At 41.6% G+C, this 15910-nt stretch overlaps 1 protein-coding gene across 3 annotated transcripts in view; it reads left to right on the forward strand.

Annotated features, from left to right (window-relative positions):
- The window catches only part of htt (huntingtin), a 68468-nt gene that overhangs the window by 48515 nt on the left and 4043 nt on the right, over positions 1-15910 (forward strand). For all 3 annotated transcript variants that reach the window (XM_067441249.1, XM_067441250.1, XM_067441251.1), the window contains 14 exons: positions 4554-4731; positions 6916-7005; positions 7075-7259; positions 7352-7478; positions 7577-7680; positions 7769-7923; positions 9721-9860; positions 9958-10040; positions 11379-11509; positions 11599-11731; positions 13143-13298; positions 13398-13588; positions 15068-15182; positions 15463-15694. In XM_067441249.1, the coding sequence (XP_067297350.1) occupies positions 4554-4731; positions 6916-7005; positions 7075-7259; positions 7352-7478; positions 7577-7680; positions 7769-7923; positions 9721-9860; positions 9958-10040; positions 11379-11509; positions 11599-11731; positions 13143-13298; positions 13398-13588; positions 15068-15182; positions 15463-15694 (2020 nt within the window). The remainder of the gene's footprint in view (positions 1-4553; positions 4732-6915; positions 7006-7074; positions 7260-7351; positions 7479-7576; positions 7681-7768; positions 7924-9720; positions 9861-9957; positions 10041-11378; positions 11510-11598; positions 11732-13142; positions 13299-13397; positions 13589-15067; positions 15183-15462; positions 15695-15910) is intronic.

A 15910-nucleotide genomic window follows, 5' to 3' on the forward strand; every position in this document is an offset into this window, starting at 1 on the left:
CACCTGCAGTCTATCTACTCATTGTTTTGTGTATTTAAGGTCTTGGTTTTCATGTAAGGTTTGCGAGTCGTTAATTGTAAGTCTGGATGTTCTGACCTGCGTTTACTATTCTTTGGTATGGATCGTGTTTGTTTTCTAATTCTGATGTCCCTGTACTTTTCTGAGGAGTCTTGGAATTAAATGTGTGCGTGCAAATGGATTCTCTCTCAGCTCCTTTTCTCAGTGATCCGTTACAGAACGACTCGCCAAACATGAATCCAGTCTCACTAGTTTTCAGCCTCCGTCAAGGAGATCGGAGGATAGAGGATCACGTTAGGGAGTGGTATGAAGTGGCACAGTTGTCTGGATTGGACTCACAGTGCCTAATGATTTTTTTTCGAGGAGGACTATCTGAGCCACTCAAGTTGCTCATGCCCTGGCATCAACCTAATTGGACGTTGGAGGAATATGTGGGAATCGCATTGTGGCTGAGTGGCTCTACATATACTGTGGGGGCTGTGGAGGAACGCGGCACTCCTGCAGTACCCGACAGTCCAGAGATTAGTCCCGTCCTAGCCTCCGTCCAGATCCCTGCTCCGGTTGTCCCTGCTCCGGTGGTTCCTGCTCCGGTGGTCCCTGCTCCGGTGGTCCCTGCTCCGGTGGTCTCTGCTCCGGTGGTCCCGAGTCCAGTGGTCTCTGCTCCGGTGGTCTCTGCTCCGGTGGTCTCTGCTCCGGTGGTCTTGAGTCCAGTGGTCTCTGCTCCGGTGGTCCTGAGTCCAGTGGTCTCTGCTCCGGTGGTCCCGAGTCCAGTGGTCTCTGCTCCGGTGGTCCCGAGTCCGGTGGTCTCTGCTCCGGTGGTCTCTGCTCCGGTGGTCCCGAGTCCGGTGGTCTCTGCTCCGGTGGTCTCTGCTCCGGTGGTCTCTGCTCCGGTGGTCTTTGCTCCGGTGGTCTCTGCTCCGGTGGTCTCTGCTCCGGTGGTCCTGAGTCCAGTGGTCTCTGCTCTGGTGGTCTCTGCTCCGGTGGTCCTGAGTCCAGTGGTCTCTGCTCCGGTGGACCCTGCTCTGGTGGTCTCTGCTCTGGTGGTCTCTGCTCTGGTGGTCTCTGCTCTGGTGGTCTCTGCTCCGGTGGTCCCGAGTCCAGTGGTCTCTGCTCCGGTGGTCCCGAGTCCAGTGGTCTCTGCTCTGGTGGTCTCTGCTCCGGTGGTCCTGAGTCCGGTGGTCTCTGCTCCAGTGGTCTCTGCTCCGGTGGTCCCGAGTCCAGTGGTCCTGAGTCCAGTGGTTTCTGCTCCGGTGGTCTCTGCTCTGATTTCAATCTCAGAGATCGCCATGGCGGTTGCTGCCATCCCGGACGCGTTGCCCAGGCACCTTTCTCTGCCCGCACCGCCCAGGACCTGTGCTGTTTCCACACTGCCCTGGCCTCCCAAATTCTGCGTCCCTCCCGTCCCACCCTGGTCCGTCCCTCCCGTCCCGCCCTGGTCCATCCTGCCCCTGGGCCTGCCTCCGCTCCACCTCCCTCCTGGACATTTTAGGAGCGTCTGGTAGCCGCTCCATTGAGGGGAGGTTATGTCACGATCCCAGCTCTGGGTCTTTTGTTTAGTATGGACTTTTATGTTGAAGTGCCTTCTGTTTTCAATGTTTCTATGTTCTCTTCCTGTTTGGTTTCTGTCTCTCCTTGTTGTCATATCAGTTGTTATGGTTACCTTCATTGTACACACCTGCAGTCTATCTACTCATTGTTTTGTGTATTTAAGGTCTTGGTTTTCATGTAAGGTTTGCGAGTCGTTAATTGTAAGTCTGGATGTTCTGACCTGCGTTTACTGTTCTTTGGTATGGATCGTGTTTGTTTTCTAATTCTGATGTCCCTGTACTTTTCTGAGGAGTCTTGGAATTAAATGTGTGCGTGCAAATGGATTCTCTCTCAGCTCCTTTTCTCAGTGATCCGTTACATACAGTGGGACAAAAAAGTATTTAGTCAGCCACCAATTGTGCATGTTCTCTCACTCAAAGGGGCGATGAATTGAGAAATCAACTTTCTCTTGAGCTTTTGATATATAAAAGCTCATGGTAATATAAGAATATCCTCTAAGTTTCAGAGCTGAAAACTTCTTTGTTAGTCAAAGAAAATATTTTATAGACACCAGGCTCAGCAAACAGTCCTGTTCTTCATACTTACGTCACTGCACGATGAAACACATCTCTACAGAACGTCTAATTTAGTAGCCCCGCCCACCAACTCATGGAAGTGTTCGGTTGATCACAAGCCAGCAGCAATAAACATGTGGAAGATAGCTAACAAGATATTGTGGAAGAAAAGGGTTGCTGCATAAGCTTCCTTCGGATCCTAATCTTAGGAATGTGTGATACTTCATTTATTTTTAATGAAGTTCCAGCTCACTCAGGGAAGGCAGTGTTCACTTAATTTCACTGCAGAATCGTTTGTAAACATCTCCGGTCGATGCTGGATTTGGGTCCGACAGGAATGGTGCAACACACGTATGTGAGTAAAACGTGTTTTTATAATGTAATAGTATTCCATTGTTATAGATCGTTTTGCTTATGTGTATGTGTCTAACAGAGCATACATTTAGCACACTGGACCATGTATAGGCCAGGGCTCGCAAAGCCTGGCAGGCCGATGAATCTCATTCCATTCTTGTTCTGCTATTCTCTCTCTCTCGAGTTGACATCTGAAGGGCGGTGTGCACGCCGAACGTGTGTGTGTGTGTGCGCGCAGTTCACGCTTGTATCGTCTGATCTTGCAGGCTATGTGTAATAAAAAAATAATATTCCAATCAATTGTGGGTCAATGAGAAATAAATCATTGTGTTTATTTGATAAAGACGTTTACGAGCCCTGTGGTCGAGAGAATCATTCTGGTTACCGCTTCTCCCTCAATCTCTCCCTCATGTGAACTGACAGGGGTGCTTAAGCTCATTAAATATGCAAATCTTATCTAGTCCTAGCCGTAGGCATTTACTTCCAAGTCACCAGTGCGTGACGCCCATCATAACTCAGCGTTTTGGAGAGAGTCTCAAAACCAGTGTAGAAAATGCTTCTTACTAAGTCACTCCTTCGTTGCACGGGCGGTGTGTTTGGGATCATTGTCATGCTGAAATACCCAGCCACGTTTCATCTTCAATGCCCTTGCTGATGGAAGGAGGTTTTTACTAAAAATTTCACGATACATGGTCCCATTCATTCTTTCCTTTACACGGAAAAGGAAAGTCGTCCTGGTCCCTTTGCAGTAAAACAGCCCCAAAGCATGCTTCCACCCCCATGCTTCACAGTAGGTATGGTGCAACTCAGCATTCTTTCTTCTCCAAACAGGACAAGTTGAGTATTTACCAAAAAGTTCTATTTTGGTTTCATCTGACTATCTGACATTCTCCCAATCCTCTTCTGGATCATCCAAATGCTCTCTAGCAAACTTCAGACAGGCCCGGACATGTACTGGCTTTAGCAGGAGGACTATTGAGTCCCTGGCGGCATAGTGTGTTACTGATGGTAGCCTTTTGTTACTTCACTTAGGTCATTCTATATTTATGTTTTCCATTTTCTAATAATTGCTCCCACAGTTGATTTCTTCACACCAAGTTGCTTACCTATTGCAAATTTAGTCATCCCAGCCAGGTGCAGGTCTACAATTACAATACAATTTTTCAGGTGTCCTTTGACTGCTCTTTGGTCTTGGCCATAGTTGAGTTTGGAGTCTGACTGTTTGAGGTTGTGGACAGGTGTTTTTTATACTGATAATGTTCAAACAGATGCCATTAATACATGGAACAAGTGGAGGACAGAGGAGCCTCTTAAAGAAGTTACAGGTCTGTGATAGCCAGAAATCTTACTTTTTTGTAGGTGACCAAATGCTTATTTTCCACCTTAATTTGCAAATAAATTATTTAAAAAGCAGACAATGTGAATTTCTGGATGTTTGTTCTCATTCTGTCTCTCATAGATGAAGTGTACCTATGATGAAAATTACCTCTCTCATCTTTTTAAGTGGGAGAACTTGTGAAATTGGTGGCTGACTAAATACTTTTTTTTGCCCCACTTTGAAATCATCACAATAAACAGATTTATACATTCTTGATTATGTATCCTTATTATTTATTTATTTATTTATTTATTTATTTATTTATTTTACAAATAAAGAAATTGTTAAAACAGTCAGCAGTCAACCGTGCACTCAGTAATCTGGTAAGCCTGTGTACACTAGGAATAGCCAGTCGCTAAACTATGATCTTTCACAGAGCGTCAAAGTGGCATTTATCATTTGAATTACATAATAAAATGGACAGAATACTTCATATGTTCATGTGGGAACTGGAAACTCGGAACTCGGACTAAAGTATGTTCCACCCGTAAAACAAGCCTACTGTTAAAGATTGTATTCGGTACTGTTTGGTACACGTGTGCACCGTACCGGAAATCCTGTAGCGAAACGGTTCGGTACAAATACGTGTATTATTACACTCCTAATAAAAAGATGATTGGAAGAGTGGTAATATTTTAGAAGGATGTAGCGGCATATCTATAAATACCACTCAGCTCATGTTTCTCTTTCTGTCTCTGTAGGTGGTGGTTTGGCGTTTGCTGCAGGATCAGCTGCCTCTGAGTGTGGACATGCAGATGAGTCTGTCATGTCTGTGTCTTGCTCTCCAGCAGCCAGCAGTGTGGTCACACTTCGCTTCTCACTCCTACCACACACACACCTGCTCCATCATCCACTGTATACAGCTCCTCATCCACGCAGGTTTGTGCTACAAAGCTCTGGGTAATGCAGCCATAGAGTTTCGATTTACAAAGAAGATGGTGCACTCATATTACTTATGAATGGGAGAAAGTGCAATGCGCATAATGGTGCAATAAGTCCTGCCTTCTAAATACACAGTAAGAGCCAATCGCCAATGGGCAAAGTCATTGCGTCACTGCAGCTGCTGTTAGAAGAGCTGGCTGCTATAGAAATAGCTAGTCTTAGGACTTTACATGCATATAGACTGGTCCAGCCTGAAATATAAGTTTTTGTTTTTTCCTAAACCAGTTAAGAGCAAATCCCACCCTGCAGCGAGTTTCATTGATTAAAGTTCGGGTGTAGCCTACAGTGCCGCTGTTAGTATTTGTTTTAGCATTGTATAGGCAATCAGCACTGTAATTGACATGACCAAGGAAGTCTTTAGAATTGGCTGGGGTTTGGGGGAACGAATTATTTGATTTAATCTTGGATGCCTGAAAATAGCTGCCTGGAGCTGTTGCAAATATGGCTGCCAAGTGAACAGACTTTCGTTGGAAGGGACTTTATTTCTGTGTACTTAAACTAGAGCTGCACAATTAATCATTAAAAGATTGTGATCTCGATCCAAATCACAATGTGATCTCATTCCTAAATGACAGTGATTTGACTGTGTCTATAAAACCTTTGACAAAATCACACCGCAACATCCAAATCTGCATTGCCGCTTATTCAGAAAAAGTAATCATCATGTTTAGATATGAAACAGCTTTACAAACACAGTATGTTATTTCTGTGTTGCAAATATTCAAATTATCACAGTATCAAGTAGTGGTTTAAAAGTTTGTAGTTAGGATATAAACACTTATGTCTATGGAAGGGAACATAATAAAGTAAATCACGTTTAACGTTGTCCTAATAAAGCCCCTTTTTTCAAGATGTAATATAAGTCTCTGATGTCCCCCCTGAGTGTATATGTGAAGTTTTAGCCCAAAATACCCCAGAGTTAATTTTTTTAGCATGTTAAAATTGTCACTTTTTGAGGGTGAGCTAAAACCATAGACTGTAAAAAAAAAAATGGATGTAGTGTCCATTACATCACCCATTGGATTCTAAAGAGCAGTTCTGAAGTGTAAAGTAGGTTCAAGCAGGCCGTTGCCATCTTTGCAGTGTGTCACTCCCGGATAACTGACAATTGGAAAAAGAGGTAGGACGTAGGCGGAGCTGACGCGATGACTAACAGGTGACTAACTCAAAGTGACCACTCCCAAAACTATGCAGAACTTTAAGGCTTTATATAATGTAAACAAATTATATTAAAAAAAATTCACCCCCCTCACAAAATTGGCTGTATAGACCAAAACCACAATTTGTACCAGGCAGTAAACATGTTTTTTTTTTCTGCTGTAAAGTTGGGAATTTTAACATGGGGCTCAACAATGAGATTCTGCCCCCTTTTGGAGCCTGTCTCTAGTGGCCACCAGTCGATGAATTGCATTTTAAGTCACTTCCATATTGGCTTCAAGAGAAACTAGGGGAGGTTGCCGCTTGACTAAAACGTGTCATTTTTGTGTCTGTCCCTTTAAATGCAGATGAGCTGCTTCTACCGCCACCCGGGCTTTAAGAGCTCAAGTTAGCAGCTCTGATTACCTCGCTTAGAAAATATCACCACAAAGAAAATATGTCCCTTTGCTTTGAACTTTGAGCAACTTTGCAGATGTTGTTAATGCTCAAACAGCAACATTACACACTAACTTAAGTTAAAAAAAGTTAAATCATAACCACTTTAAAACTAACTTGGTGATTCAAATAAAGATGGTATTGATTACATAGTAGTGCTACTCGGCGGCGACAAGGGACTGTTAAAAAACGGATTTTTCATTAAATCATTCATTTAAAAGATTTGTTTTAAAAAGGCTGATTTATCCAGTAATGAATGAATGAGTAAGTGAAATCTGATTCAAATTCAAATTTATTAAACATCTTAAATAGACTGCAGCAAATAACATTTTGCCAGAGCCTCTGGTAAATTACATGTTTTTTTTTTTGTGTAGTTTTATCTTCAGAATTTTGGGAGAATCATGATCTCCATTTAAAACAAAAACAACAAAATTGTGATTATAATTGTGCAGCTCTAATTTAAACCTTATAAATATGCAATTGAAATTGATATTAATTTTGTGATAATGATTGTGCGTGTTTACCTAGTCGCTGTTGGTCCTGGCGACCAACTTCTGAGGCCAGAGCGGAAAACAACATCAACAGAGCAGTCAGAAGACCAGGTGGACTCTGCAGACAGTGAGTTAATGCACAAGTTACAAATTGATGAATGATGACCACAACAACAAGCGTTAATATCATTTTCAGACCAATGTGAATGGCGGTGTTGTGAGATCATGGCTGAGCTGGTTGAAGGTCTACAGAGTGTGCTGGCTCTTGGTCACCATAGAAACAAGAACATCCCAGCATTCCTTACGCCCACACTACAGAACGTCATCATCACCCTGGCCAGGCTTCCCCTTGTGAACAGCTACACCCGAATCCCACCACTGGTGAGAGAGCGATCAAGTGTTTGTTCATACATTGTGTGCAAGTGTGCTTAAAACTGTAAGAAAATAATGAGTTCATGTGTTTGATTTAACAGGTCTGGAAGCTGGGCTGGTCCCCCAGGCCGAGTGGAGATTTTGGCACAGCATTGCCAGAGATCCCTGTGGAGTTCCTGCAAGAGAAAGATGTCTTCAGAGAGTTCCTCTACCGCATTAACACTCTGGGTATGACATGAGAGACTAATTTATCTTTTTAAAAGTAGTCATGAAATGGGATTTTGAGTTACCTACAGAACATTGATTTGCTCGTGGTCTCCTTGTAGGCTGGAGTAGTCGGACACAGTTTGAGGAGACGTGGGCCACTCTTTTGGGGGTGCTGGTCACTCAGCCAATCACAATGGACCAAGAGGAGGAAACCCAGCAAGAGGTAAATTATTTAACGTTTGAAAAAAACAAGCACTCGTCCAGGTCTTGGATACTGTATGTGACAGATGAGACATCTGTTTGTGGCACAGGAGGATCTAGAGAGGACTCAGATAAATGTACTGGCGGTTCAGGCCATCACCTCTCTGGTGCTGAGTGCCATGACTCTGCCGACAGCAGGAAATCCAGCCGTTAGCTGCCTTGAACAGCAACCCCGCAACAAAATCCTTAAAGCTCTGGACACCAGGTATGTATATATTTATCCTAGTTGCCGCCATATCACCCTGTAGCCCAAGACTGGTTTCCCACTGAAGCTAAGCAGGGCTGAGCCTGGTCAGTACTTGGATGGGAGACCAACTGGGAAAACCAGGTTGCTGCTGGTAGAGGTGTTAGTGAGGCCAGCAGGGGGTGCTCACCCTGTGGTCTGTGTGGGTCCTAACACCGCAGTATAGCGATGGGGTTGCTATACTGATAAAGAGCACCGTCTTTCGGATGAGACGTTAAACCAAGGTCCTGACTCTCTGTGGTCGTTAAAAATCCCAGGATGTCCTTCGGAAAAAGAGTAGGGGTGAAATAGGGGTGGGCGATATCTCGATATTTAAAATATATCGAGATATTTTTTCAACTCGATATGGATTTGGACATATCGTATATATCGATATATTGTTTATATTTAATTCTGATTCCGCCACTTTGCTTGTTTGCCTTCCCTGTGCTGTGCTCGCGCGCCTCCCGCCTCATTGCTTTTGTTCCCCCTCCCCTCGCGTGTTGTCTCATTGAACACGGCTGCTTCCACAACCAGGTGAGGATTAGTTATCATGTTGACAAGCGCGCGCGTTGTTCAGGACTCAGTTTAGAGACCATGTTTTCCTTCTAACACAACTGCTTGCTAAAATTCATAAAGAAATATTAATGTTCATCATAGTTCAAAGCGCAAGTTTCACCCACAGTCAGGTAATTGACACTATTGGTGCGAGACGCGGTCGCAATCATGTCAGTTTATGATTTGTGTCTAACTGATCGCATGGTTTTCGGTTAAAATGTCAAAATGATCGCATATCATTTGAAAACATTTATAAAGTATTGCAATATCATTACTATTATTATTTTGTCAGCTTTATCACGGGATTATGATGAATAGGTCTATTCATGTTTTAACCAAGAGGGAAAAACGCGACATCCCGGGTGTCCTGAGACACGCGGTGCTCTTCTATAAGTTGTACTGTATCATATTATCATATAGCCTACCTTCTGACATTCATATTTCGTTCTGTAACTGGAAAAGAAGTGAAATTCAGCTCGTGTAGCCTGCATGATGAGTTTGAATTTTGTTAAACTCATGACAAACATCACTGTTTGAATTGAACTGTTTATTTATATCTCAGTCATGCCCCCATCTTTCTGCAAAATGCTTACTGTTTACTTTAAGTGTAAAAAAGGGAGTCTTTGATTCATCTTTTGAAAGCATGAAATAAATGAAAAGAAGGAAATATTATTTATTTTCTTTTACAGTTAAATTATTATTATTTATGTAATCAGGGAGTTTTTTTTTTAATGTTGCAAAAGCAATTTGTTCCTACATGAACTGACTACCTCTTTGCACTTCAATAATAAAAAAAAAGAATTTGTGGTATTTGGCATATTTTTTTTTGCTGTAGTTTTTAGGGGGTTATTTTTCCTGTAAAGATATCGAGATATATTTGTTTGCTCCATATCGCCCAGCCCTAGGGTGTAACCCCGGCATCCTGGCCAAATTTGCCCATTGGCCTCTGTCCTTCATGGCCTCCTAATCATCCCCCTCTCCTGATTGGCTTCATCACTCGGTCTCCTATCCACCAATCAGCTGATGTGTGGTGAGCGTTCTGGCGCAATATGGCTGCCGTCGCATCATCCAGGTGGATGCTGCACATTGGTGGTGGTTGAGGAGATTCCCCCCTTCAATGTAAAGCGCTTTGAGTGCCTTGAAAAAGCGCTATATAAATCGAACACATTATAGTTGTTCCTCTAAGTTTAGAAGTGTTTAAGAAGTTTGTGTGTTTTGCAGGTTTGGTCGTAAGCTTAGTGTGATTAGAGGTATGGTTGAGCGTGAGATTCAGGCCATGGTGTCGAAGAGAGATAACATTGCCACACACTTCCCCTATCAAGCCTGGGACCCTGTGCCCTCTTTATCTTCCTCAACGGCAGGTAAGTGATCAGCCAAAAGATTCTGTTGAGATGCAAAAGATGCCTTTTTTTGTTGCATTCATGACCCTTGCATGTGTGTGTATATCTGCATATTCAGGCACCCTCATCAGTCATGAGAAACTCCTGCTGCAGATTAACACTGAGAGGGAGATGGGCAACATGGACTACAAACTGGGTCAAGTTAGTAAAATGACTTCTTAAAAAAAAAATCTCATTATTTTTGTCCACACAACCAAAAGTTCATCATAGGAAGTAAGGTTGAGCTGCTGTTTACCATATTTTATAAGCTCTATGTATGTATTTTATGCTCACCGAGGCTGCATTTATTACAGTAAAAATAGTAATATTGTCAAGTATTATTACAATACATAAATTCAAGAGGCTTCTTAGAGGACCTTTTATGCTTTTTTTACATTTTCAACTTTCTTTGAGTGTAATGTTGTTGTTTGAGAGCATGAAAAAGGTCTGCAAAGTTACAAAGCACAAAGTCCACTCCAAAGGGAGCTATACTCTATATATCATTAAGCCCTATTTCTGAACTCCCTGAAACGTCTTGAGTTTTCTTCTAGAAACGTACGTCACAATATTCCTCATTTAAATAATTCCCGCCCAAGGCATACACAAAATAAAGGGGGGCGAGGCCTGATTGAGTTGCATTAGTGTTTTGAACGGGGTGGGACATTTCAGAAACATGCTCAAAGTAGTTGACCAATCACTGTACACAATGTGATCGGACCAATCACATTGCTCTGAGCTTTTTGGAAATAGGGGATTCATATGATGTTCAGACTCTCAGTCCAATCCAATCGGATTTAGCAGGCATAAATGGCAAAAAAAGACATGAAATGTGTTCCATTTCGAGCTACATTTATATGTGGATTGAAATCCTATTCAAATCGCATTTTTGGAAATCAGTTTCAGTCTGATTGCTCTGACTTTGTCACGCCACGTAAGATGCAAATGTCAGACATGTTTTGAACTAGAGATGACAGCACAAAGTAAAGCCATACATACCAGCTTCCTATGTTTCTGGACTGACAGCGTGAACATAGCCGTAGAGACATAACCAATCAGAGCTTAGAAGATGTGAATGTGAAGTTGCTGCAACAATGTAAAATATGTGTTAATGTTTTTTGAAAATTTAAGCATGAAAACCTATTCTAGTATACCCCAAAAACAAAATCAAGACTTAGTAAAAGATCATAATGAATACAAATGAAATTTTCTAATCACATAAATTGATGGTGTCTTTTCAGAAGACGTAGATTAAATCGCTTGATTAATTTTACAGTGTCTTTATGAGCTTTTTGAAGTGTCAAAGTAATGTTTGGGTGGACTTTCAATGAATGGACAAAAATTAGAATATTGACAAATATCTTTATTTGGATTTCAAAGATGAAAGTCTTGTGGGTTCAGAAGAACATGAGGGTGACTAAATGATCACAGAATTTTTATTTTTGGGTGAACTAACTCTTTATGAGTTATATGTGCATGTTACTAACACTGTGCGCTCTGCAGGTGTCGATTCACTCAGTGTGGTTGGGAAATAACATCACCCCTCTGAGAGAGGAGGAGTGGGGTGAGGACGAGGAAGATGAAGCTGATGCTCCAGCACCTGTCTCACCACCATTATCACCAATCAACTCCAGGTCAGAATTACAGAGTTACTGGCAAAAAAGCTCCTTAAAACCAGCATTCTCCAGACACCCAACATTGTCTTTCTGCTTGCCCTGTCCAGGAAGCACCGTGCGGGGGTTGACATCCACTCCTGCTCTCAGTTCCTCCTGGAGCTCTACAGTCAGTGGATCCTCCCTGGCAGCCCCAGCAGCAGAAAGACTCCTGTTGTGCTAATCAGTGAGGTTGTCAGATCGGTGAGTGCATGCTTAGACAATTTTAATGCGATTTATCAGCCTTTTTATGCTATATAGTGCAGGTGTTCTCAATCCCTTTGACTCGAAGGCCCCCCATTGTCCAAAACTATTTGAAGCCCCATATTTAGGTTAAGCTATTTCCTCTACTATTTATGCTTGTAACAAGCTGCTTGCTTTCAAACTTACAAAATATAAAATAGACTAGACAACCCTTACTAGACAGCCCACTGTCAGTGAGGTGTGTGCGTGTGTGCGTGTGTGCGTGTGTGTGTGTGTGTGTGTGTGTGTGTGTGTGTGTGTGTGTGTGTGTGTGTGTGTGTGTGTGTGTGTGTGTGTGTGTGTGTGTGTGTGTGTGTGTGTGTGTGTGTGTGTGTGTGTGTGTGTGTGTGAGAGAGAGAGAGATGCACTAGAGGCAATAGAGGGGGGACTCAAAATTTTTCTTAAATTAAAACGCATTTTTTGAGTTTTTAGTTTTACTACTTACACATTTAATGATATTATTGATATACAGTGTAGAGTAAAAAATGCAGACCACAGTTAAGATTTTAATAAATAAATCTACCTCAGTTTTAATAAATTGTTCACCTGTTTGGGAAGTGTTTGTCATGTTTTCTACACCTTACATTTAGGAGCAAAAATATGCCTTTAAACTTTAAAGAAATAAAGATTTTACATTTATCGTGATATTTATCGATATCGACTGATATTGAAAATTATATTGTGATAATTTTTTGGGCCATATCGCCCAGCCCTAGTTGTGCACTGAATTTGAATGCATCTCTTTAGATCTTGCAGCGATGTTATTAATTCTGCAGCGAATTCAAACACTTTCTCACTGGATCTCCCAGTGCTTTGTAGTAACAGTGTTGCGTGATCGCTATACTAGTAAACCTGTTCTGGGCTTGTTTTCTATTATTGGTCCGAACTGATAAACGGTTTGCACTGCACACCTCAAACGAGTACTACACTTTTGTTCTGCTTTCACCAGTGCGACCTCCTAACGAAATTCAGTTGTACTAGCAGAAAAGGGTCACACAATGCATTCATTTGGTTCTAGTCTCAAGCCTTAAAAGTTTTATAAATCCCCGACATCTGTGAATCACTGATATAGTGTTCTTAAAGTGGGCATTAAAAATAATTTTCAATGTTTTTTTTATTTATTGTGACACATTTTTTATAACTCGCAATTGTGAATTTATATCATGCAATTTCTCAGAATTCTCAAATGCGAGAAAAAAGTCAGACTTGTCAGATAAAATGTAACAATTGTCACTTCTATTTCTGTGGCAGAAACAAGCTTCCATAAAAAAAATATTTGAGAGTTTGAAAAGGGTGTTTTAAGAATGTATTTTCTGAATGTCTTAGGAAAAGTGTAGAAGTTCACATATATTGGTCTCTTTGTCTCTTCAAGCTGCTGGCAGTGTCTGATCTGTTCACCGAGAGGAATCAGTTTGATATGATGTTCTCCACTCTGACTGAGCTGCAGAAAGTCCATCCACCAGAAGATGAGATCCTGAGCCAGTACCTTGTGCCCGCTATCTGCAAAGCAGCCGCGGTGCTTGGCATGGTGAGTGTCTATATGCACTTCTGATGTACTGGCTATATAGACAATTACTGTTAAACTGTTACAGCTATTTAACAGTGTGGACTAATGTATTTATGTCAGGATAAAGCCATTGCAGAGCCAGTGTGCCGTCTACTGGAGAGCACCTTGCGCAGCACTCATCTGCCCAGTCGGATCGGTGCTCTTCATGGAGTTCTGTACGTGCTGGAGTGCGATTTGCTGGACGATACAGCACGGCAGCTTATCCCTGCTGTCAGTGAATACCTGCTCTCTAACCTTAGAGCTATAGCACAGTGAGTAAAACTAAAACCTGACACACTTTGCAGTCTGTCTAACTTTAAAACTTCACCCAAAAAGGAAAATAGTAAGTGGGAAAAAAACACTGCAAAAGTTGCTACCACAATGCTAGGGTGTTGATTTTTGCCAGGGAGTTTTGTGGTTGTCTAAGGTATTCCAAGTGGTTGCTACATGTTTTCTTACTGGTCCAAGTTAAAAGAGCCCACTAGTCGACTCCAGAGTCGTTTTCTTTATTCCTAAAAAATGTGAATTCTTATAAAAGTGCAATGTAAAGTATAATTTACACCATTATTATTAAATGATCTTTAATTGTCCTAATACAAATAACTATATTCTTTTATTAGCACACCATTTACATATTTTAAAAGGTTAGTTGACCCAAAAATTAAAATTCTGTTAAATTCTGAATTAATTACTCGCCCTTATGTCGTTTCAGATCCATAATACTTTCATTTATCTTTGAAACACAAAAGATATTTAATGAAACTTAAGAGATTTCTGTTCCTCCTTTAAAAGTCCATTACAACAAACTTTGACTGTTCACAAAGTTTATAAAGTGATCTAAAGACCATCCATCTGAATCGAGCGGTTTAATCCATGTCACATACGAGAACAAACAGTGTTGTTTCTTATGCGTCAAGCAAGGATGTTTGAGCTTCTGTTTGGAAACTTGGGATTAAAATGATGATTCGTATGGATTTCTTTTTTCTGTTTTTATTAATGTTTTCAAGCATCAAATTTGTGGTGGAATGGAATTTCAATGGAGAGATAGAAATCTCTAAAGGTTTATTAAAAAATATCAACATTTATGTTTTGATGATGAAAAAAGACATTTTCATTTTTGGGTGAACTAACTGTTTTAACATGTTTAAATAAAATATTAATTCCATAAATTTTGAAAAAATACTGAACAAGCCTAAAGAATTATCCTAGGCCTACTAGTAAGTAGTACTTTTAGCAGATATTTTCATCCTTGCTCAATCCCAATGGTGAGAATTCATAACTCACTTTTTGCTTGGACTGAATCAGCAACCTTCCTATTACCAGCTTTGAGCTTTAACCCCACCACCACACATCTCCCAGCGGCAGTCCAATCATTAGTGTTACACTAACTCTTAGTGTTTGCCGTTTCATTTAAGAGAATATGGGATGAGAGGTTAACGGTTTACGTCCTGCATTGGATGAAAGACTTCACACTGTTAGCCACTCTCTTAAGAGGTTATGCCCCATGCAGTCAAAGCTAATGCCAAAGTCTCTGTGGCATGCTGGGAGACTCAATAATAGGTTCACACTGGCAATCACAACACACACCCGCACACTGCATGGTCATCAGCTCCTCATTAGCTGTAATGTATGGTGTCTTACTGAGATCTGAGATCCCTCATTAAAGACCAGGGCTAGAATTAGCATCAGATAGCCTCACTGAAAATAGATAAGTGTGTTTAGGCCTAACACTCTTTGTGTGTCTCTCTCAGCTGTGTGAATCTACACAACCAGCAGCATGTGTTGGTGATGTGTGCCGTGGCATTCTACATGATGGAGAACTACCCCCTGGATGTAGGGCCTGAGTTCAATGCCGGGATCATTCAGGTGGGAAGAGGCCACAATTTGGAAAAAAGATAATCTGTTATAATATTCTTTGAACAGTATTGATTCTGGACTTCTGTTTTGCTGAAAAATGCACAATATACAATCTTACAGCCTAGGGTGAAGTCATTTTGTAATTAAAATGGATTTGGGTGAAATATGGTAATTTAAAGGAAGAATATGTGAGCAGTGTTTTCTGGGTGGCGGCAGGATTCTTTATCATGGAAACAATTATGTCATTGAGCCTTTTCTCTCTACTATTGTTCCTCCTTTACATATCCAGCTGTGCTGTATGATGCTGTCTGCTAGCGAGGAGGCCACTCCATCCATCATCTATCACTGCGTCCTGCGAGGTATGGAGCGGTTGCTTCTGTCTGAGCAGCTGTCGCGCATGGACGCGGAGACACTGGTCAAGCTGAGCGTCGACCGTGTGAACATGCCCAGCCCACACCGTGCCATGGCTGCCCTGGGTCTCATGCTCACCTGCATGTACACAGGTGTGGCTGGAGAGGAAGGCAGGACACATTTCAGCTTCATCTTTAATACTGACCCACCTACTAACACCACCCCATAAGAACAGACTCACCTTAGATGCTTACCCTACTAACAGAGCACATAGCAGCAGTCCTCAGTATGAATTTGTTAAGAGAGTGTCTTATACAAGGTTTAATTTTGTTCTTGTAAAATGAAGTGAAAAGTTTATATAAGATGAACATTTATAATTTTTATTT

Source organism: Pseudorasbora parva, chromosome 4, assembly GCF_024679245.1.
Source record: "Pseudorasbora parva isolate DD20220531a chromosome 4, ASM2467924v1, whole genome shotgun sequence".
NCBI lineage: Eukaryota > Metazoa > Chordata > Actinopteri > Cypriniformes > Gobionidae > Pseudorasbora > Pseudorasbora parva.